The 21,438-nt window shown below is 36.5% G+C and overlaps 1 protein-coding gene across 1 annotated transcript in view; it reads left to right on the top strand.

Annotated features, from left to right (window-relative positions):
* TTN (titin) overlaps nt 1–21,438 on the top strand; it is a 242,891-nt gene that overhangs the window by 144,432 nt on the left and 77,021 nt on the right. Inside the window, exons 171-210 of the mRNA XM_074873084.1 lie at nt 90–229; nt 707–833; nt 922–1,185; nt 1,290–1,556; nt 1,690–1,953; nt 2,472–2,611; nt 2,738–2,864; nt 2,984–3,250; nt 3,350–3,616; nt 4,123–4,389; nt 4,486–4,625; nt 5,426–5,552; nt 6,302–6,444; nt 8,908–9,031; nt 9,863–10,129; nt 10,275–10,372; nt 10,528–10,696; nt 10,789–11,055; nt 11,202–11,468; nt 11,564–11,842; nt 11,949–12,357; nt 12,456–12,580; nt 12,675–12,941; nt 13,567–13,836; nt 13,938–14,240; nt 14,360–14,662; nt 15,016–15,203; nt 15,288–15,402; nt 15,971–16,255; nt 16,546–16,697; nt 16,831–16,978; nt 17,105–17,282; nt 17,378–17,499; nt 17,598–17,885; nt 17,977–18,273; nt 18,391–18,577; nt 19,165–19,280; nt 19,379–19,678; nt 19,919–20,218; nt 20,316–20,421. Of these exons, the coding sequence (XP_074729185.1) occupies nt 90–229; nt 707–833; nt 922–1,185; nt 1,290–1,556; nt 1,690–1,953; nt 2,472–2,611; nt 2,738–2,864; nt 2,984–3,250; nt 3,350–3,616; nt 4,123–4,389; nt 4,486–4,625; nt 5,426–5,552; nt 6,302–6,444; nt 8,908–9,031; nt 9,863–10,129; nt 10,275–10,372; nt 10,528–10,696; nt 10,789–11,055; nt 11,202–11,468; nt 11,564–11,842; nt 11,949–12,357; nt 12,456–12,580; nt 12,675–12,941; nt 13,567–13,836; nt 13,938–14,240; nt 14,360–14,662; nt 15,016–15,203; nt 15,288–15,402; nt 15,971–16,255; nt 16,546–16,697; nt 16,831–16,978; nt 17,105–17,282; nt 17,378–17,499; nt 17,598–17,885; nt 17,977–18,273; nt 18,391–18,577; nt 19,165–19,280; nt 19,379–19,678; nt 19,919–20,218; nt 20,316–20,421 (8,470 nt within the window). The remainder of the gene's footprint in view (nt 1–89; nt 230–706; nt 834–921; nt 1,186–1,289; nt 1,557–1,689; nt 1,954–2,471; nt 2,612–2,737; nt 2,865–2,983; nt 3,251–3,349; nt 3,617–4,122; nt 4,390–4,485; nt 4,626–5,425; nt 5,553–6,301; nt 6,445–8,907; nt 9,032–9,862; nt 10,130–10,274; nt 10,373–10,527; nt 10,697–10,788; nt 11,056–11,201; nt 11,469–11,563; nt 11,843–11,948; nt 12,358–12,455; nt 12,581–12,674; nt 12,942–13,566; nt 13,837–13,937; nt 14,241–14,359; nt 14,663–15,015; nt 15,204–15,287; nt 15,403–15,970; nt 16,256–16,545; nt 16,698–16,830; nt 16,979–17,104; nt 17,283–17,377; nt 17,500–17,597; nt 17,886–17,976; nt 18,274–18,390; nt 18,578–19,164; nt 19,281–19,378; nt 19,679–19,918; nt 20,219–20,315; nt 20,422–21,438) is intronic.

The following is a 21,438-nucleotide window of genomic DNA, read 5'->3' on the forward strand; positions in this document are numbered from 1 at the left end:
TAAACAAACAAACAAAAAAAGTAACCTGAATTATCATAAAGCTCTGTCAAAACTTGTTGTAATTATATGTGTTTATTTGTGCATTCTAGAACGTGAAGTTGGACTTCTGAAGCCGTTAGAGGATGTTACAGTTTACGAGAAAGAAACAGCAAACTTTGATACAGAAATATCTGAGGATGATATTCCTGGTGAATGGAAGCTGAAAGGAGAAATCCTGAGACCCTCACCTGTAAGCATCCTTGAATTTTACACACTATTTATTTAAACACTGTGAACAGTGTTTATTTGAGCCTTTACGGTAAGATCTTCTCAGGTCTGTCATTGCTACTCAGGCTAGAACATAGAAAGGCTAAGCATTATGGTGATTAAAAAACACTGCCTGTCCATGTAAGGATTATATGCTATAAAAGCTAAGTTTTGAAGCGATTCATTATCTCAAAGGATTACAGCACATTATTCAGACAATACTAAAAATACCCTACATACATTACTAGGAATGATGCTGACACTTAAAAGAACTGTGGAACACTAAAGAAATATATTCATTTTTTTTATTATTGAGTAAAAGTGTTAACTTTCCTTGAAAAGCAATTCCAATCTTTCTAGCTGACTCTTTCCTGTGTATAAAATGTTTATAGAATCCCTTTATTAAAAATACCTAGCAATAAGGCATTGGCACTGTATTTACCAAAGTCTATCTCTCCAGACATGTGAAATCAAAGCTGAAGGAGGAAAACGCTTCCTAACCTTGCACAAAGTCAAGTTAGAGCAAGCTGGTGAAGTCCTTTACCAGGCACTTAATGCGTTTACTACAGCTATCCTGACAGTGAAAGGTATGATGCACCATGGAGTATGATACCAACTTAAACAGAGTTCACATGGAGCACATTACAAATGAAGTGTTCTGTTTTGTGCTTCCAGAAATTGAACTGGACTTTGCTGTACCCCTAAAAGATGTTACTGTCCCTGAGAGGCGCCAAGCAAGGTTTGAATGTGTCCTTACCAGAGAAGCCAATGTTATATGGTCTAAGGGCACTGATATACTCAAGATTGGAGAAAAATTTGACATCATTGCCGATGGAAAGAAGCATATTCTTGTAATCAATGATTCTCAGTTTGATGATGAGGGAGAATACACTGCTGAAGTTGATGGCAAGAAGAGCACAGCAAGACTGTTTGTGGAAGGCAAGAATCTTCTTATGAACAAAACAATAAAAAATGGTTAAAGAATGTATCTTTTAGAACCACATTAGCCTTTTTCTGATGGTATTTATGTGTCCACATTACAGGTGTGAGGCTGAAGTTCATATCACCTCTACAGGATCAAACAGTGAAAGAAGGGGAAACAGCTCACTTTCAGTTTGAGCTTTCTCATGAAGACATGCCAGTGAAATGGTACAAAAATGAGAAAAGACTTCACACAAGCAGAACAGTTTTTATGACTTCAGAAGGCAAAGTTCATAAACTAGAAATGAGAGAAGTAACACTTGATGATATCTCTGAAATAAAGGCCGTAGTCAAGGACTTGAACACACAAGCAAACCTCAAAGTCTTAGGTAACTGGATAATTTAAAATACGCTATATGATATGTAGAAACAATTTCTATAAGTAGAAAGTGACAAAATATTGATGTTTTAGTAAATTTATATTACTAATTTACCATTTCATATCCACTATGCCTTTTGTAGAGGCCGATCCATATTTCACTGTGAAATTACAAGACTACAGTGCTGTGGAGAAAGATGATATTATTCTGGAGTGTGAACTTAGCAAAGATGTGCCAGTAAAATGGTACAAAGATGGTGAAGAACTAGTAGCTTCCAACAGAATTTCCATAAAAACGGATGGATTGCGCCGTATCCTGAAGGTCAAGAAGGCTGCAGAGAGTGATAAGGGTGTTTATGAATGTGACTGTGGAACCGACAAGACAAGTGCTAATGTCAGCGTTGAGCGTAAGTTATCATGCCTTGACTGAGGGAAAGTAATGAAACCTTTGTAAAACAATGCAGACAGACAGACACTCTCTAGAGTACAACACCAAAAATTGTACCTTTAGAAAACATGCTGTTATGATGAATAGCTGAAATATATAGATTTACAATTATTAAGAGTATATATTGTAAGATATGTAAATGGCTGTTGTAAAGACAGTGATGATCAATTATTCTATGTCCATTTACAGTGAGGAAAAAAAGCAGTTTAATGCGCTGTAACAGATATCTCGGTTAATTATGAGAAAAATATTCTTACTAAAAATAACTAAACTTTCAGACATATTATAGAAGGAGGTTGTAGACTACCCAAACTTGCAGCTTTTAAAAAAGAGGTCACATAAACATTTATCAATGATAACATTTGAATGCCTTAAAGAAGGAGTAGGGAGAGAGTTGAGATCCTTTCCAGTATTACATTTCTATGGTATAGAATGAGTGAGTAAACAGATGTCAACTTTTGGGTTTTTTTATTTTAGCTCGCTTAATTAAAGTGGAGCGCCCACTGTATGGAGTGGAAGTATTTGTTGGTGAAACAGCACGTTTTGAAATTGAAATTTCTGAGCCTGATGTCCATCCTATATGGAAGCTAAAGGGAGAAACCCTAACACCTTCACCTGTAAGGCTTCTTTATTTTTAGACCATAATTTACACTAGAAAAAATGTATTTAATGATAATGTCTTCTGAGTGGTTCCTTAGAATATTCATATTTGGGCTGGGGGGGGTGTGTTTCTTTATTGCCAGGACTGTGAAATCATTGAAGATGGGAAGAAGCATGCTCTTGTCCTTCATAACTGCAAACTTGATATGACTGGAGAAGTGTCTTTCCAAGCTGCTAATGCTAAAAGTGCTGCCAATCTGAAAGTGAAAGGTACAGTCTGCATTTTTCCAACATTTCCACGTGTATCTCAGGGCATTAGAACAAATCTTGCAGCAGAAAGGTCTGTATGAACCTATCACTGAAATAAAAGTGCTCTTCTTTGATTTCAGAATTGCCTCTCATCTTTATCACTCCACTAAGTGATGTGAAGGTCTTTGAGAAGGATGAAGCCAGGTTTGAATGTGAGGTGTCCAGAGAACCCAAGACTTTCCGCTGGTTGAAAGGAACACAAGAGATCACTCCTGATGAAAGATTTGAAATTATTTCAGACGGGACAAAGCATGCTCTGATTATTAAATCTGTTGCGTTTGAGGATGAAGCTAAATACATGTTTGAAGCTGAGGATAAGATAACAAGTGCCAAGCTGATAATTGAAGGTTTGTGTGATTTTGCCTTTCTAGGGAAGATTTGCACTATAGTCCTTGAGTAGTTTTTATTGAAAGCATTATTATTAATGAAATGTTATGTTGTTATAGGTATCCGCCTGAAATTCATTACTCCTCTCAAGGATGTAACAAAAAAGGAGCGAGAAACTGCAGTGTTCACTGTGGAACTCTCCCATGAAAATATCCCTGTTGTCTGGTTCAAGAATGACCAGCGATTGCATACCAGCAAAGTGGTTTCAATGACAGATGATGGCAAATTCCATAAACTCACAATCAAAGACCTTACTATTGATGATACCTCTCAGATTAGAGTGGAAGCTATGGGCAAATCCTCAGAAGCTAAACTCACTGTTCTTGGTAAGAATACCCAAAAGAATTTACATTATGTATACTACCAGAAGAGTCTTATTAATGAAAAATGGTGCTCAGAAAGTCTTGGGGTTGGTTTTGGTTTTCTTTGGTGGGTTTTTTTTTGGTTTGGCCTAAATCTACCTTGTGATTTTTGACAACTTTACAATTTGTTTGTCTTCTTTGGTCTCCATTTCCCCATTCACAAAGGATAAATAAAATAACTTCAAAATTTCATGCAACGGTTGCAAGATTAACTAATAGATAGTTGAACAGTGGTCTGAAACTCCTAGAGCACCAAAACAACGTTGTCAGTAATATTAGTAATACACTGAATTGTTTCTTAGATATTTGTTGTTTTCTCTTTTTGCAACAGAACTGTGTAATATTTATAAGGACTATATTTAATCATTCTTGCAGGGCATAAACAAGAAATGTATTTTATGGTAAGAACTAAGTGTCGTTTCTGAAAGACCAGTACTTCAGATATAAACATATCTTGACTTTTCTTACAGAGGGAGATCCTTACTTCACTGGGAAGCTGCAGGATTACACTGCTGTAGAGAAAGATGAAGTAATCTTACAATGTGAAATCAGCAAAGCAGATGCCCCAGTGAAATGGATGAAGGATGGCAAACCAATTACTCCATCAAAGAATGTTGTTATTAAGGCCGATGGCAAAAAGAGAATCCTTATCCTCAAGAAAGCTTTGAAGAAAGATATTGGACAGTACACTTGTGACTGTGGTACTGATCAAACCTCTGCTAAACTCAATATTGAAGGTATGGTTATTTTACTGGGCTGCTCTGTAGTAGAGATCTTTTGGGGTCTGTTAGAGGCTGATGGAATCACTTTCCTTTTGGTTTGTTTTCCTCCAGACCGGGATATTGAGATTATACGTCCACTATACAGTGTGGAGGTTGTTGAGACAGAGACTGCCCGTTTTGATATTGAAATCTCTGAGGAAGGTGTCCATGGCAATTGGAAGCTAAAAGGAGAACCCCTGACTGAATCAGCTGTAAGCAAATATTTCAGATGTTTTTTACATGTGTCTCAACAATTTGTGGGGAGGTAGGGTGTGAGGGAGTAGAAGATGGCTGCAGAAAGTAAGTGAAATCTTTCTGCTTTCAGTAAGGGTCACTATAATAAGAATACTGTTTTTTTCATTAATAACTTTTTAAAGGTCTTATAAACTTAATCCAAAACATTATATAAAATAGCTAAATAATAGATTATTTTACATAAATAAGCACATTCTGTATTGCTAGTCCCTAACAATCATGCATCCAAAGTGCAAAGACCTGGTGGAATTCACTTAAACATAATGGCATTTAAAAATACAAAATTTGGATTGTCTGCATTTAAATTTGGTTTTTGAGTTATTTGTTTAAATAGAGGTAGATGACATTTTCAAACTCTTTTCCATTACTATGACAGCTAAAATTGGTTTAAAATGGTATAAGGCTTAATCAAATATTTTTAATTCCTTGCTGGAAGGATCTGGAAAATTAAGAAACTTTACAATCACGCCTCTGGTCTACATATGGATATATTGGCTAGTCAATCAGTTCATACTATTCACCAACATGAATATGTTGCCTCTTGCTCCTTCTTCCTAAGAGGAAACAGACTGCATTGACTTCGAAAGGAAAGGCTTATGAATAAAAGTTTATAAGGTATATTGCAGGTGGCAGTGGGCCTAAGTCTTGTGAATGGAGGAGGAGATAACACATGTATAGTATGAAGAGAAGTAGGGGCTCTTGTGGTGAGGAACACAAAAAAGTTACTGAAAAAATTGGTTTACTTCTCTTTGTGCAGGAGTGTGAAATCAAGGAGGAAGGCAAAAAGCACTTCCTTACACTGTACAATGTACGCTTAGATCAAGCTGGTGGAGTAGATTTCCAAGCAGCAAATGCCAAATCCGGTGCTCACCTTCGAGTGAAACGTAAGTGCCTTTTAAACTGAAATTAATTAATTAAGTGAAAACAAGGTACTCATTTCCTCTTTGGAACAGGTGGACAAATCTCTATACCATATTGAACCCACAGTAATTCTTTCCAGAACAACTCGAGGATTAATTACTCAAGCCATCGTAATTTTTTAGTCAAGGAATGTCCTATATGTTTTTTAACCTTGTATATTATTTTATTCATATATGAGAAATAAAAATAAGGAGATGGCCTTGAAGGCTGCTTCATGATCTGTCATCATATGTTGTTGTGAAATCAAAGTATTACAAGCAGAGGCTTTACTGCATTAAAGTATTGTGCTAACCTGAGAGGATAGGATCACAGTGATATCTGGGGATAGGGTTAAGAGCTTGATGGACAGGGACAGACTACACGGCTGAAGACCACTTGTTTCCCACTCCAATCCTAGCCCTCACTATTTTGGAAAACACATGCCTTATCTACCAAGAGGTATGCAAGGCTTGGCAGGGAGACAGATGCACAGCAACTTTCCTGCTGACCTTGTTCAATTTAAAGAAACACTCTCTGCAAATAGGAAATTTTAGGTGGCCAGCCCTCCCCCTAAAAACCCAGGGTGGCCTCTTCTATTTAGGGAATTTTAACAGCAGCATTGCGATGTCTGTCTCTCTTGAGGGAAGCCACCGTGGAGATTAGTACATAAGGGCAGCAGCTCTCTCTTGGGTAGAAGTGACTAATCTGAAAATGATGTCTTCTCCTTACCAAGCTCGAGTAATTGGCTTGCTGAGACCCCTCAAGGATGTAACAGTGACAGCTGGGGAATCAGCGACCTTCGATTGTGAACTCTCTTATGAGGGAATCCCTGTAGAGTGGTTCCTGCAAGGAAAGAAACTGGAGCCCAGTGATAAGGTAAAGAAACTAAACTTTCTTTTTCCTTATGTTTCCTCCTGCTTCCTCTCCTTCAACTCTTTTCCCCTTCTTTATTTATCCTGTAGTCTCTGTCAGTAGAAGTACTAAGGCACAGCAATACAGTAGTGCTGCTGTGCCAAATGGTAAATCCTCACTAAATGAGATACAGCTCTTTTTTTTCCCCAGAATTCCAGTATTCTGGAATACTACAAGTATTTATCACACAAAGGGAAACTAAAGTTACAAAATATTAATCATTACAACAGTGACTTTGTGCCTGATTCTGTTGGAAACTTAGCCACAGGGGTACTGCATGATTTTTGCTCAGGTTAATTGTACTTACAGTGAAAGGGTTTTGAAAGGTGCTATCAGGAAATCCTTTTTTTCTCCTGAATGCTGAGTTGCAGTCCAATTCTGCATATAAGGGGATTAAGAGGATTCAAATTCCATTTCAGGCATTTGTTCTGGCTCTCCAGATAACTTTCTGGGCAGATTTGCTTGTCAAACACTTCTCACTAGCTATTTTTAACCCTTCATTAAGTGCTGGCTCTTAACTTTGAGATCTGAGCAGCCTGGAATGCAGTCAGTTTAATATTTAAAGTTAATGGTAGGGGAAATACATAAAGAAACATAAAGAAATATATTAAGAAACATAATATATAAATGGATATCACTGGTTTTAAGACTTCTTTTTCACATACTAGGCCTAAGAGAAATAATGCAAATGAAAATACAAATTGGAAACCTCAGACAAAGCAAACTTTCAAGGCATTACATGACCTAGCAAAGTTTCAGAACCTGTTATAATGCTGCTAATAATACTTTGGTACAGATTTTTTTTCTTTTAAATACAATTTTTAACATATTATTTTCAGGTTTTACTAGATCTTTCTGAGTTTCATGAAATTTGCCTAAATAAAACCAATTTCATTAAAAAAGTAGGATATAGAAATAGGAAAAGAAAAAAACAATCATGGCAATAGGCAACCCTATTACAGTATTTAAGGACAGATAAACAAAATTGAAACTCAGCAGAGGAGACATGTAATAAATAAAGGTAATTGCTTCTGAGTCTAGGAATAGAACTGTGGAAAGCTATTGATCAGTGCCGTGGTTTGATAGTTATTACTGCCTGGCAAGAAAATATTATATGTTAAATATTCTATATGATGGAACCTTATTTTCTTTTTATCTGTCTGAGCTCTCATGTTGATTACATGAAAAAATCCAGATTTTCATTCATACAGTCAAAACTGTCATTTGACTTCATCTGAAATTTTATCAAGAAGAATTTCAGAGTAAACCACTGATGCATCACTTCCTGCCCATTTAAAATAGCCTCTTGAAACACTTTTACTACTGTCTTCAAGAATCAATCTAATTTTACAAGTGTTTCATTTCAGCTGGTTTTAATTCAAACCATTATTTTACCTCTGTGGCTGGCATTCAGCTGTACACATATAACCTTTATTGAAGTGACTTCTTTGTTTATCTTTGCTGCTTATCTTGGCCAAATGTATATTTGGCTTCATCTCAATCTTTTTCAGATGAGCATTCATTAGACCTGGTTTTCAGGCACACAACGACCATTTGGAAGGACAGCCTCTTAATTCCTTCTGTCCCTCAGAAACAAAGGGGACTGCCTTCTCAAAAGTAACTTAATCTTTTATGCTTCTTCTGTAGCAGAAGCTTGCTTTTCCCCTTATATTTCTAAACCAGCATCTACTACTTGATCACATACTTCTCTGAAAATAAATAAATAGAATTCAAGAGCTGCATTAAAATTTATGGCATGAATGAGTAGCAGCCCTCTTAATGGCTGAACTGCAGGATGTGTCCTTGAATCCCTCAGATCCACTCCGAAAGAAAAAGGATGTTTGTGCAGGACTAACCCAATCCAAACTTATGATTGCAAAGTAGTTTCAACAATAGATCAATGCAGAAATGTTTGTTTTAGGCAGGATTTTTGACCGAAATTTAATAATAGAAAGACAAATTTACATTTACAAAAGAGTGTATGAGGGGGGTGTCAAACCTCTTTATATCTCTCTAAAAGTTTTTACTTTAGATGTAGTCAGGAGTAATATCAATTTTTTCCCATAAATTTCCTTATTTTGGTGTTTATCGGTACCTGTTCAAAATAAACATGGTCTCAAGTCAGCCTTATTTTGAACTTTGATAGTAGACTCAGGTTTTCTAATACAAGGACACAAATACCTTAAAACATGGGGAAACTTGAAATTAAAATTTCTTGTAGGTGAAAGGACAAAACAGAAATGATTCTCAAAATCCTCAAAGTATTTGTGTCTTGAGCTATATCTAGTATATACAAAAGGAAATTATGGAAATTTCATATAAAAATGAACAACCAAACTCCACAGATAACAATGCTATTTCATTAAATGCTTCTTACATATTTGTTGTAGATACTTACAAAGGGGTTTTTTTAATCTACTTTATAAGGTCGTGACACGTGCTGAAGGGAGAGTTCACACTCTTATTCTTAGAGATGTCAAGTTAACAGATGCAGGAGAGGTATCACTGACAGCAAAAGATTTCAGAACTCAAGCAAATCTTTTTGTGAAAGGTAAGTCAGTCATTTTAATTATACCATAGTCAGCATTAATGGTTCATTCATGATTCACCCTGGAACAGGATGTTAATATACACCATTTATTAAATTACTAGGATCATACATACAATATTGGAGAGGTAGATAACTTTCCTAATTAAAAAAAGCCACTTACTTGAAATCTTTATGCTTCACAGAAGAGCTGAGAAAGAGGGAAATACTGGAAACATGTCAGACATGGGAGATGAATCAGTTCATTAGGATTTCCAGGGCTTCATTGCAGACTTGAACATTCAATTGGCCTCAAGATGACCCACAAATACTGGTCTCTGTGACTCCCAATGGCTTTTTTTCTGTTCTTTGTAGTATTCAAAAACCTGTGAGAGCACAACTACACCATCAGTCAAGTGATGTAACATTGACTGTATACTCATTTGCACTTCTTGCAAGCTGTGTATGGCTAAGAATTCAAAAAACTGCACACACTTCTAGTTAAAATTCAAGTAAAAATTTAAAAAATCATTGATGGAGTCACTGAGATTACATGCATATAGTTCAGCTAAAGCAACTGAGTTGCAAGGCTTTCTGATGATTTGTGACTAAAAACCCCATGGACAAGGATATCATTCAGTCTAATCTTACAGTAGGCTGAAAATGAGATTAACTGAATTAACCGAACATGTCTGGGCATTAAAAATAAAAAAATGAAAACCTAAAACCTTCAGCAGAGCGTTTTTGATTTTTCAGTCAAGAAAAATTAGTAAACAGCATGGGAGAGTTCGGTACTAGCAGAGGTCTGGCTATAATTTAGATCTTTTCTATCAAAAATCTATCTGTTTCTTTTAGAACCCCCAGTTGAATTTACTAAACCGCTTGAGGACCAGACTGTTGAAGAGGAGGCCACTGCAATACTGGAATGTGAAGTTTCCAGGGAAAATGCAAAAGTTAAATGGTTCAAAAATGGAGAAGAAATTCACAAAACAAAGAAGTATGATATCATTTCTGATGGCAGGGTCAGAAAACTCATTATCTATGGCTGCACACTGGATGATGCGAAAACATATACCTGTGATGCTAAGGATTTTAAGACATCATGTTTTCTCAATGTAGAACGTGAGTAATTTACAATTTTCTACAAAATGTCTAAGTGCTATAAATGTTGTGTACTAGTGTACATGACTGGCAATAATACCAATGTCAGCAATTTATTCTTCTCTACTGGAGACTCCTCTATTAAAAATTTTCATTTCTCTTACAGCTATTCGTGTTGAGTTCCTGAAACCCCTAACTGACCTTGAAGTTAAAGAAAAAGAATCTGCTCGGTTTGAATGTGAAATTTCTCGTCCAGGTGTCAAGGTCAATAATACTTTTTAATCTGATTAACTCCTTCCGCTATAGCTTTTTTTTTTTTTAAATTGACAACTTTATTATGTGGTTACAAAAGAACACACAACTGAAATCTATGATGAGCATGTTAATATTAATAACCATATTTATTTGTTCTAAAACAGGTGAAGTGGTTTAAGGATGGCATTGAAATTAGAAAAGGCAAAAAGTATGACATAATTTCCAAAGGTGCAAAACGCACTCTTGTTGTCAGTAAATGTGTCTTCGATGATGAAGCTGAATATGCCTGTGAAGCAAAAACAGCTCGAACTTCAGGCCTACTTACAGTGATAGGTAAACACAGTGTTTTCAAATCTAATCTATGAATGAAACCAAAATGTTGTTTTGATGAAATTAATTAAATCATTTCAAAATTCTTGTTACAGAGGAAGAGGCTGTTTTCACAAAAAATCTTCCTGATCTTGAAGTAAATGAAAATGACACTGTAAAATTGATCTGTGAAGTGTCAAAGCCTAATGCCGAAGTTACTTGGTTTAAAGGAGATGAGGAGGTGCCTGATGGTGGTAGATTTGAACATATTTCTGATGGCCGAAAGAGAATTCTTCTCATACGTAATGCTCATCCTGAAGATGCTGGCAAATATACTTGCAAGCTCCCAAGCTCTAGTACAACAGGAAAACTTACTGTACATGGTAAGAGAGTTACTTTTGTTGGCCTTATATTCTGGAAAGAAAATTAAAAATAAGAAAATCAGTAAGAATACACAACTTGGTTTATTTTCTTCATAAGTAAAAAATAAAATAAATTCATATATATCTACAAAAATGTTTTCTTTCAGAACTTGCAGCAGAATTTCTTACCAAACCACAAAATCTTGAGGTACTTGAAGGAGACAAAGCTGAATTTTTCTGTTCAGTATCCAAAGAGGCAATTACAGTACAGTGGCTGAGAGGTGACACAGTCCTGGAAGCTGGTGATAAGTACGACATCATTTCAGATGGCAAAAAGAGAACACTTGTGGTTAAAGACTCTATTCTAGGAGATGCAGGAAAATATACTGTCATGGTTGGTGAAGCTAAAGCTACAGCACGCTTAACAGTGATTGGTAAGCTTTATTTTATCAATGTGCAGGTGCATATTTTGTTGCATTCCTTATGTATAGCACATGATGTCCTATTTCTTCTATTTTCTCAATTTCAGAAAAACTCAGGATTATAACTCCCCTTAAGGACCAAGAAGTTAATGAGGGTCAAGAAATTATCTTCAACTGTGAAGTCAATAAAGAAGGTGCCAAAGAGAAGTGGTACAAAAATGATGAGGCAATATTTGATAGTGCAAAATACATTATTGTCCAGAAGGATTTAGTTTACACTCTCCGAATTAGAGACGCACAGTTGAAAGATCAAGCTACCTATACCATCTCACTGTCAAACAAGAGAGGTGAACGTGCCAAAAGTTCTGCTGCCTTAACAGTATTAGGTAAATAACTTACACTGTATTAAAATTATGTCATCATCTTGCATTCAATTTCACAGCAGGATCATGAGGATGTAGATTAATCAGTTTGGGGTTTTTATCTTAACAGAGGAGGATCTCAGAATTATTGAGCCCCTTGAAGACATTGAGACCATGGAAAAGAAAACTGTCACATTCTGGTGCAAAGTGAATCGCCTTAATGCAACCCTCAAATGGACAAAGAATGGTGAAGAGATCACATTCAACAAGCGCATTTTGTACAAAATTGATAAATACAAACACTCACTCATCATTAAAGACTGTGGGTTTGTAGATGAAGGTGAATACACTGTTACTGCTGGACAAGACAAATCTGTTGCAGAGCTTCTAATCACAGAAGCACCAGCAGACTTCATTGAACACCTCCGGGACCAGACTGTCACTGAATTTGATGATGCTGTCTTTACGTGCCAGCTTTCCAAAGAGAAAGCCAGTGTAAGATGGTACAGAAATGGAAGAGAAATCAAGGAAGGCAAGAAGTATGTAGATTTTATCGTGGTTGTTAATATGCTAAACATTCTTGCTTTGTTGCTTTGTCTGGAAACTAAAATACTGCTTACTTTTCTCCCCCATAAAGATACCAGTTTGAAAAGGATGGAAATCTGCACAGATTAATCATAAAAGACTGTAGACTAGATGATGAGTGTGAATATTCCTGTGGAGTGGATGACAGGAAATCTAGGGCAAGACTTTTTGTTGAAGGTATGAGTAGATTGAATAGGATTTGTTTCTTCATTATTTAGTAATAATAGAAACAATACACAAATAATGCTAAATGAATTTACAATTATTTCAGAAATCCCTGTTGAGATCATCCGACCACCACAAGATATTTATGAAGCTCCTGGTGCAGATGTCATCTTCATGGCTGAATTGAACAAAGATGGTGTGGAGGTCAAGTGGTTGAGAAACAATATGATTATCGTCCAAGGTGACAAACATCAGATGATGAGTGAAGGAAAGGTCCACAGGCTGCAGGTGTGCGAGATAAAGCCCCGTGACCAAGGAGAATACAGATTTATTGCCAAAGATAAGGAAGCTAGAGCTAAACTTGAATTAGCTGGTAAGTTGCTTGCTTTGTGTTTCTTTTATAAAATCTTAGATTAGTGAATTAACTATTTAACTAAACTGATTTTTGTTCTTTCAAAGAGTTGAATTAAAATGCATACACAATCAGGCTGAAACAAGTGCAAGTTTGTTAAACTGTATGAATTATAATTCAGGCAACAAACATTTATTATTATTCCACACTGATCCAACTGTTGAGGAAAATATAGGTCACTTTTCAGTTTCTATACAAAAGAGCATGAATTGAGCTTAAAGGAAAGAGAATCTTTTCATTAGGTAACTTCAGATCTAAACGATGAAAATCATTTGGCCTACTCATTTCAGTCATATAAGACATTTAATTCCTAATGTGCCTATGTTACAGGATCATACCAATAAAATACATTAAATTAATGCTCAAAAAGCAACTCCCTCTTCCCTGATTTTATAGGAGGACACAGTACATACCAACCAGCCTGAGTTTCTTTCTGTGGAGCAATCCAATGAGTATATGAAGGATTTACTTACAATTAATGCAACAATTCCTTTTACTTTTCTATGTTAGCTTCTTTGCTGACTACACAAATATATCATTTTTTTTTAATATGTAGGTACTAACTTGTCACATTGATCTTCCTTAGCTGCACCTAGAATCAAGACTGGTGATCAAAACCTTGTGGTTGATGTTGGGAAGCCTCTGACTATGACTGTTCCATATGATGCCTACCCAAGAGCAGAAGCTGAATGGTTGAAAGGGGAAGAAAGTCTGCCCACAACAACTGTTGATACAACAACTGACTGCACTACCTTCAAAATTTATGAAGCGAAGAAATCAGATAAGGGAAGGTACAAGGTTATACTTCGAAACAAACATGGCCAGGCAGAAGCATTCATCAATGTAGAGGTCATTGGTAAGTACTCACATTATTAAAACCTTGCTTAATTTATTTAAGCCAGAGGAAAAAAAAACAAAAAGATGCAATGCCCTAAAATATTGTCATATCTTTGTTAGATGTTCCGGGCCCAGTTAGAAACTTGGAAGTCACTGAAACTTATGATGGTGAAGTTGGCCTCGCCTGGCAAGAACCAGAAAGTGATGGTGGAAGTAAAATAATAGGCTACGTTGTTGAAAGACGTGATATCAAGCGTAAGACCTGGATTACAGTCACAGATCGTGCTGAAAATTGTGAATACATTGTTACTGGACTTCAAAAAGGAGGAGTTGAATACCTCTTCCGTGTTAGTGCACGGAACAGAGTGGGCACTGGTGAGCCAGTGGAAACAGAGAGACCTGTGGAAGCTAAGAGCAAATTTGGTGAGCAGAAGTTATGAAAAACTCAGTTTGATGTCAGTATAAGACAAGCAGTACAAACTCTAACAATAAGTAAAAACACATACATTGTTTTTCCTTTTTCTCCCTAAAATAAAATGCAGATGTTCCCGGTCCTCCTCAAAATGTAGAAGTTACTGATGTGAACAGGTTTGGAGCTACACTTACCTGGGAACCACCTGAGTATGATGGAGGATCCCCAATTACTGGCTACATTATTGAACTGCGTAACAGAGCTTCCATCAAATGGGAGCCAACTATGACCACTGGAGCTGATGAACTGTCAGCTGTCCTGACTGATGTTGTAGAAAATGAAGAATATTTCTTCAGAGTAAGAGCTCAAAACATGGTTGGAGTTGGCAAACCAAGTCCTGCTACACGTGCAGTAAAAATTATGGACCCAATCAGTAAGTATGCAAGCACTGATTGTGATTGCATTGTGAGATGGGGACATTTTGACTGTTTATATATTATGTGTGCAGGGCAGTTCAGCTGAGAAACATGTGCTGCAAATACCATGTACAATTATATTTTTCCTACTTTTGTCCTTCAAACATATCCGGAGTACCTTGCTATCATTTGGTTCAGTAAGAACTCCAAATAGTTTTGCTCTGAAATTAGGATCCAACCTCAGATTTAAAAACTGGTTTATAAAAAGCTATGCAAAGGCTTTAAAGAGTACTTTAATGAATAGACAGCTGATATGCAGAACCATACTCCTTTTTCTGCTGCGAAAATGTATTTCTCAAATTATTTTCAGAGAGACCCAGTCCTCCCATTAACCTTGATCATTCAGATCAAACTAAGTCATCAGTGCAGCTCACATGGGAGCCTCCTCTCAAAGATGGAGGAAGTCCAATCTTAGGCTATATTGTTGAAAGGCAAGAAGAAGGAACAGACAAGTGGATTCGCTGTAACCCAAAACTAGTACCTGCTCTTACTTATAAGGTAAGATGTATTGTTCATCCACAAAGTACTCAAAATGTGTGGATCACCTTTAATATAAGTTACTAAATTATTTGTGCTTTTTAGGTAACTGGATTGAAACCAGGATCCAGTTATTACTACAGAGTCTCAGCAGAAAATGCAGCTGGTGTGTCTGACCCAGCGGAGGCTATTGGACCACTAACTGCAGATGATACTTTTGGTAAGCCATATGCTATTTATTAAAGATAATTAATTGGATAAGACACACAATTAAAGTGTATCTTGTGAGTAATATGTATATTTTTCACTCGATAACTGTGATGTCAACTAGTATAAAGAGCCTTAGACTGTTGAGATTCTGAGCTATTTCTCCTCCATTATGAATTCTGAAGATAATTAGCTCTACTATTAGGGAGATACCTATTAGGTTGCCTGAAGAACAAGGCATGACCTTTTGTCTCCTGACCTAGTTTTGTGGAAGGTGGGAGGTAACAGAAGGAGAGAAAGGCAAAGACAAAAAAGATAAAAATCAAAACAATACAAAGTTTTTGTATTAAAGGGTAAATTAGATCTCCTACTTGATAATGCTAAACTGTCTTATCATCTCACTTATTTCTAAAAAAACTTTTAGCCAGGAGAGGTAGGGAGTGATAACTCACAGCTAGAGAGAGACAGCTCCAACCTGCAGGCTGACATACAGTCAGAATCAGCCTCTCAACACAGCTATTATTAGCTATATTCAGAGCATCTGAAATTACTTCATCAAATCCATTTTTCATTTTTTCCAGTTGGACCTACAATGGACCTAAGTGCTTTTAAAGATGGGCTGGAAGTTATTGTTCCAGAGCCAATCAAGATCCGTGTTCCTATCACTGGCTACCCTGTGCCAACTGCCACATGGTCTTTTGGTGACCAAGTCTTAGAAGAGGGTGATCGTGTAACAATGAAGACGACTGCCTCCTTTGCAGAACTAGTAATTACTCCAAGTGAACGTCCAGACAAGGGAATTTATTCCTTAACATTAGAAAACCCTGTGTCATCTGTTTCAGGAGAAATTAATGTTAATGTCATTGGTAAGTGGATATGTATATGTTCTAGCAATAACATTCTATATTTGCCTTGCTAAAATCTAATTAGGGTAATAATGTGAAATCACACAACTTTTGGTAAACCAAGAATATTAAAATATAACTAAAAACTAGAAATCCATCCTCCAGAATAACTCTTTTCTGGTTTTAAATATCCAACTTTGCTGTTTAAGGAAGAATGACTAAGAAATGTAAATCTGGCAGATAGATTACATAAGAGATCATCTGTCAAACTCCGATTACAAAGTAATGAAGACAATTTCTGTGATTTCTAGCTCGTCCAAGTGCACCAAGAGAACTTAAAGTTTTAGACATAATCAAGAACACAGTGCAGCTGTCATGGGAACCTCCAGAAGATGATGGTGGAAGTCCAGTTACCGGCTATATAATTGAAAAACGTGAAGTAAGCCGGAAAACATGGAACAAAGTAAGTTCATTCTTATTTCAAATTCTTTTTATTATACTGTTTCCGCATGTGCTACTGAATTTTGTGTCTTATTTTGGTAATTGCTCTTTGGAAATAAATTTTAGAAATACATTGAAGCCTTCCTTCTCTTTAGGTTATGGATCATGTTGTTGACCAAGAGTTCACTGTACCTGACCTCATCCAAGGAAAAGAATATTTATTTAGAGTTTCTGCATGCAATAAATGTGGCCCAGGAGAACCTGCATATATTGATGAACCTGTAAATATGTCAGCACCAGCAAGTGAGTCAACTGTTTCACATTGTTGCTGATATTGTGTTTCTGAAATCATGCTGATTTTCTTCAAAATAAGATGTAAAAAAAAATCTTCCTTAGACTGGTTTCTAAGACCCTGTATGTTTTTAATAGCGGTGCCTGATCCACCAGAGAATGTTAAATGGAGAAATCCGACATCAAAAGGAATCTTCCTCACCTGGGAGCCTCCCAAATATGATGGTGGTGCCCGCATTAAAGGTTATCTGGTAGAAAAATCCCAACGTGGCACAGACAAGTGGGAGATATGTGGGGAGCCTGTTGTTGAAACAAAGTAAGTAAATTAACATCAGAATGTATAAACCTTCAACTAACTATGCCATCCTCACCACTTTAAATATCTGAATGTTTTTTTTTTTTAACAAACAGAATGGAAGTTACAAAACTCAAGGAAGGAGAGTGGTATGCATATCGGGTTAAAGCTTTGAATAGAATAGGAGCTAGCAAGCCAAGTAAGCCAACAGATGATATTCAGGCCATTGATGCAAAAGGTAATTACTTCAATCACTGAGTTACAATAGCCACTTTATTTTTATCAGTCTCTGAAATAGTGTTTCTCTAACAATGTTTTTATTCTCTCCTAAATCAGAGGCTCCAGAAATTTTCTTAGATGTGAAACTTCTTGCTGGACTTACTGTGAAAGCTGGAACTAAAATTGAGCTGCCAGCTAAAGTAACTGGAAAGCCTGAGCCTCAGGTTACTTGGACCAAGGCTGACAAAATTTTAAGACCTGACGACAGAATCACCATTGAAACCAAACCTAATCATTCTACAGTCACTATTACAGACAGTAAGAGGAGTGACAGTGGAACCTATATTATAGAAGCTGTAAATTCCAGTGGACGTGCTACTGCTGTTGTTGAAGTTAATGTTCTTGGTATGCGTATTTTATGTGTATAAAAATCATTAGTAGTAACATAATGAGGTATGCGAGCAAAAGATTAACATTCACATCTTGTCCTCTACAGATAAACCTGGCCCACCAGCTGCATTTGATGTATCAGAAATCACAAATGAATCCTGCCTTCTGACATGGAATCCTCCACGAGATGATGGGGGTTCTAAAATTACCAACTATGTCCTTGAGAAAAGAGCTACAGATAGTGAAATATGGCACAAGTTGTCATCAACTATTAAGGATACAAAATTCAGAGCTACCAATTTAACTCCTCATAAAGAATATGTGTTCCGAGTCAGTGCTGAGAACATGTATGGTATCGGGGAACCAGCACAGTGTAGCCCCATCATTGCAAAATATTCATTTGGTTAGTTAATTCAATTAATGTTAAATTTTTACAATATCTTAACAAAGAAAAAGAAAACATATATGTGATGGTTCTGTTTTTTGTTTTCTTTTTTTCAAAATTTATTCATTTATACAGATCCACCAGGCCCTCCAACAGGTCTCAAGCCTACAGAGGTCACTAAAGACTCCGTGACCTTAACATGGAATGAACCAGATGAAGATGGTGGCAGCCCCATAACTGGCTATTGGGTTGAAAGATATGATCCTGAGCAGGATAAATGGATAAAATGCAATAAAATGCCGGTGAAAGATACGACATTCAAGTAAGACTTTAGTCAGTTTAGTCTGAAATAGGTCACAGAGACATAAAAATGTGACAGTAGCCTTTTAAACAAGTCTTACATTGTTCTTACTCTTTTTACCTTGCTTCCATAACTTTAGATCCAACTAACATTGGGTGGTATACTTTTTTTGATAATTAGTTTTAAAGAAGAATGCCTTTACAGAAGAGTGAATCATCTCTTTTTTTTTTTTTTAATGTTATGCTTAATAAATTCTGTGCAATATAATTATTCATAAGACATTATAAAATAGCAGACATAGCCATCTCAAGTATCAATTTGCAAAAACTCTGGAATTTTTGTCTCCTGATACTTGTATTAACAAACAACCATGGAACATGCGAAAATGCAAAAGGTCTCTCAAAATACTGCTTTCTGTATCATGGTGCACCATTTTACTGTGGACTATATACCTATTTTGTTCACCATTTCCTAAAACATCATTAGCAGTAATGTGGATATTTTCAGATTGTCCAAGTAAACTGTAGTGTGAAGAGTAGAGAGAATAATGTTTTAGGCATGAGTTAATGTGTAGAATTCATTTAATCAAACTTAATTTTTATTTCCAGAGTTAAAGGTCTTACAAATAAGAAGAAATATAAGTTCCGTGTCTTGGCAGAGAATCTTGCAGGACCTGGAAAACCAAGCAAGGAAACAGAGCCAATCCTAGTGAAAGACCCAATTGGTACAATAAACACAATTTTAATGGTTCAGCGGTTTAATTAACAACAACAAAAAATTGTTTGTTTTCAATTACATAATTAATATTGCACTCCTGTCTAGATCCACCATGGCCTCCTGGAAAACCAACTGTGAAAGATGTTGGCAAGACGTCATTATTCCTGAACTGGACAAAGCCAGAACATGATGGAGGGGCAAAGATTGAATCTTATGTCATTGAACTACTAAAGACCGGAACAGATGAGTGGGTGAGAGTAGCTGAAGGAGTTCCCACAACTGAACACTTCCTCAAAGGGCTTATGGAGAAACAAGAATATTCATTCCGTGTAAGAGCTGTGAACAAGGCTGGTGAGAGTGAGCCCAGTGAACCCAGTGACCCTGTGCTCTGCAAGGAGAGGCTCTGTGAGTATAGTTTCAGAATGTGCTGCTACTGCAAATACACTGTCTCTGTCTTTAAAAAAGCCCCATGTCTGGCTATCTCTGTAGTTACCAAGTGAACTCTTGGAAGGCTTATGAAATAATAAAATCTGCCCTGCTTCAGCTAAGAAAATAGAAAGTTTTAATAGTTTTGGTGTATTCCCTGTCTTCCAAGATCTTTGATGGGAATTAGGGCTTATTTTACCTTCTTTTTATATTTTACAGATCCTCCTTCACCACCTCGGTGGCTTGAGGTTATTAATATTACTAAAAACACAGCAGATCTTAAATGGACAGTACCAGAAAAAGATGGGGGTTCCCCAATTACCAACTACATTGTTGAAAAGAGAGATGTAAGGCGAAAAGGCTGGCAGACAGTTGATACAACAGTGAAAGATACCAAGTACACAGTGAGCCCACTGACGGAAGGCTCATTGTATGTGTTCCGTGTGGCTGCTGAAAATGCCATTGGACAGAGTGATTATTGTGAAATTGAAGATTCGGTGCTTGCTAAAGATACTTTCAGTAAGTTTCAGATTTGCTTACTGAGTGACCAGTAGAAACAGCTCACGTGTAATATAATGGATTCCTATTCTTCTAATGTGTGTATTTTTTTCTTTAGCAACCCCTGGGCCTCCATATGCTCTTACAATAGTTGAAGTGACAAAAGGCCATGTTGATTTGAAATGGGAACCACCTAAGAATGATGGTGGCAGACCGATTCAAAGGTAAGGTCATTTTAAGTTTGTATAGTGTTTCCTGTAGATTAAGATCTTTTCATGAATGAAGACATTTCTCTCAAAGTGTTTACATTTTGAATTGACACCTTTCATATGAAAAAGAGGTGGATGGATGTAAAAAAAAAAAAAAGCCACATGGTCAAAGTAATTAAGTGTTTGGTTTTAAAATGTGGAAATTATGCAAATATGAATCACCTAATGTGCCTGAAAAATGAATGTGTGTCAACATCCTCAAAAAAGCATCTAATCAAATCAGATTAAATTGAAGTGTATATAAAATATTAAAAATTTAATGCAACTGTAGTCTCCAGTGCCTCCAGAGCTGTAGCCACTTAGACCCATCTACCAAGTAATATTCTTACATTTTTCTTCTGACTGACTTTCTCATTCAAACTGTATACACTCAGCTAAGATGAAGCCTCATCTCTTTTCTGTTCATTCGCTTCTTTATTACACTTTTCAAACAGACAGTTTTACTCCTTTGGGTTGCTTCTAACTTGTCCTTTTCTTTGGTTTCTAAAGTATCTGTCCTCTGAAATTCACCTTGAATGCCAGTTAGATTTTTCCTCTTTATATTTTCACTCTTCCTCTCCTTCCCAATCACAGTAAGCAGATCTTAAACAAACTGACAACTACAGAGGTCTGCCTGAAGCAACATGTCACTTTATTTGCATTACTTTCCCATAGCCTACCATAGGCATAATTTTGACAGCTGAGTAACTCACAGATAACATCTACAAACATTCTCAGTGGACTAACCACTGAGATCCAAACTAGCAAGGATACAAGCATAGCATGGAAGTTCTTTTACCTCTACAGCTCTCTAAAACCTGAGAACACAGCAGAAATTCAGGAATTGGCTTTCAGAATTGGGTCTGTCAGTAATGTCAGCCCCGTTACGTCCAAGACCTACCATGACTACCAGGATTAAGTGGCTGATGTGTGAAGTAAATTTCATTAAATCTGTCACCCCTGACTTTCTCTACTTTTCCATTGGCCAAACTA

Source organism: Strix uralensis, chromosome 6 (genome assembly GCF_047716275.1).
Source record: "Strix uralensis isolate ZFMK-TIS-50842 chromosome 6, bStrUra1, whole genome shotgun sequence".
In the NCBI taxonomy this organism is placed as follows: Eukaryota; Metazoa; Chordata; class Aves; order Strigiformes; family Strigidae; genus Strix; species Strix uralensis.